The following is a 1642-nucleotide window of genomic DNA, read 5'->3' as shown; positions in this document are numbered from 1 at the left end:
ATTACTCTATATAGCACATGGCCAGCAGCCTCCTGCTACAATATTTACATCCTATTCCATTGAGATGGCACTGTCTGCTCACATGACCCAAATGCAGTTCTCACTCCGCCACGAGCACAGCCGAATCCAAACTGCATTGGCAGCTCTGCACATGCTCCATCTGGCTCTATGAAGCCTCACTCACCCATTGAGATTTCTGTTGGTTTAAAGCAACATTCCAGCTGCTGAAGCTCTGTGACCTGCAGTGATTTCCCAGCCAAGATCCAAGGCAGGTGTCCTCCACCCTGGTTACTGTTTTGGGGGTTTAGGCTTTTTTTATTTGTTTGGGGATGGAGGATGTGTAATACTTATGTACAAGTAGAGCTGCTGGATGAGGTCATAAGAAGTAACTCTTTTCCCGGCAGTTATTACAGGAGTAACATTTACCTATTTTCATCATTTGCATTGACAACAACCTGCAGCTGTAACGCACAGTTAATTCTCAAACAGAAGTCTTGGCAAGAGATGCTGCTACTGACTGTTGTGTTGACTGGAACCTGTGAGATGGTGTGTTTTCTCTTCTCTAGAGCCCCGATGCTTTTTGCCATTCTGATGGTGAATGATGAGACAGGCAACCATGGATTTCAGCACCCCATCTGTGTTTGATCAACAAAAAGGTAGGTTTCTCCAGCTGCTTTCACACGTCGTCTGGTTCTTAGTATCTTTAGTCCAGACGTAAGGATTTGCAGTTGTAAGGAAAAAGAGAGAGTAGGGTGTGTGTGTGTGTGTGTGTGTGTGTGTGTGTATAAAGAGGATTTCTACGTGAAAACTAAACTGTTCTAAATGCGCGCTTGTAATCAGATGAGCATCCGGAAGAGAAAAATAAGCTTATGTATGATCTGTCTTATTGAACAGCTCCTAGCTGCAAATTTTAAAAATTGCATTTCAAGCAGACCAGCTATTTCAAATAGTATCATCTTTATTCTCATTAGTTTTTTTTTTTCCTTCAAATCTTAAAAAAAAAAAAAATTAGAATAAGTAATACAAGGAAAACAAATCATGTGTTTCTTTGCAGTCTATTAACCCAAGCTCTCATTGTTCTGGCTTCACAAGTATCTCTTGAATCCCTTCAGGAACAGATGCTGCCCATATTGACGCTGTGGGTGATATATTATCTTATCCAAGGTTGTGTAATGACTATCACTATGTCATTATTTGCAATAGCAGGTTATATCTTTCTTATTCATAATTTCCAGAGTAATGGTAATTTTCTACAAGAAGAGGTTGCTGTGAAATATACCCATCCTTATAATAAGCATTTATTAAGCTGTATAGTCTATGTGTGTACATTTTGCACATGCAGTGTATATGTATATACACATATATGCAATATCTGTGTGTAATTATGCATCTTTTCCATGTATATACAGGAAATTTCCATTCTGTAAGTGTAATAAATATGTTTTAGAATCTTTTTTTAAATATCTGATACTAAACCACTTTCTATAGTCTCTGAATATTCTTCCAGATCCTAATGTCCTTTGGTCATTTTACTTGTTTGGGCTACAACCTGAAAATGGTAATTTGTGAAAGCCTCATTAAGAAAATTCCTTGCTTTTTGGTTTTTTTCCCCTTTTCCTGCTTTAGGCCACGATATGTTTAC

At 38.3% G+C, this 1642-nt stretch overlaps 1 protein-coding gene across 2 annotated transcripts in view; it reads left to right on the top strand.

Annotated features, from left to right (window-relative positions):
• Window positions 1-6: 6 nt before the first annotated feature.
• Window positions 7-1642, top strand: part of ANKRD55 (ankyrin repeat domain 55) — a 104400-nt gene continuing 102764 nt past the window's right edge. For both annotated transcript variants that reach the window (XM_023734982.1, XM_004380479.2), the window contains exons 1-2: window positions 7-268; window positions 567-656. In XM_023734982.1, coding sequence (XP_023590750.1) covers window positions 599-656 — 58 coding nt within the window. In that variant the 5' untranslated portion in view covers window positions 7-268; window positions 567-598. The remainder of the gene's footprint in view (window positions 269-566; window positions 657-1642) is intronic.

This window comes from Trichechus manatus, unplaced genomic scaffold, assembly GCF_000243295.1.
Source record: "Trichechus manatus latirostris isolate Lorelei unplaced genomic scaffold, TriManLat1.0 scaffold00074, whole genome shotgun sequence".
Classification (NCBI taxonomy): Eukaryota; Metazoa; Chordata; class Mammalia; order Sirenia; family Trichechidae; genus Trichechus; species Trichechus manatus.
This window is presented reverse-complemented; position numbering and strand designations above follow the sequence as displayed.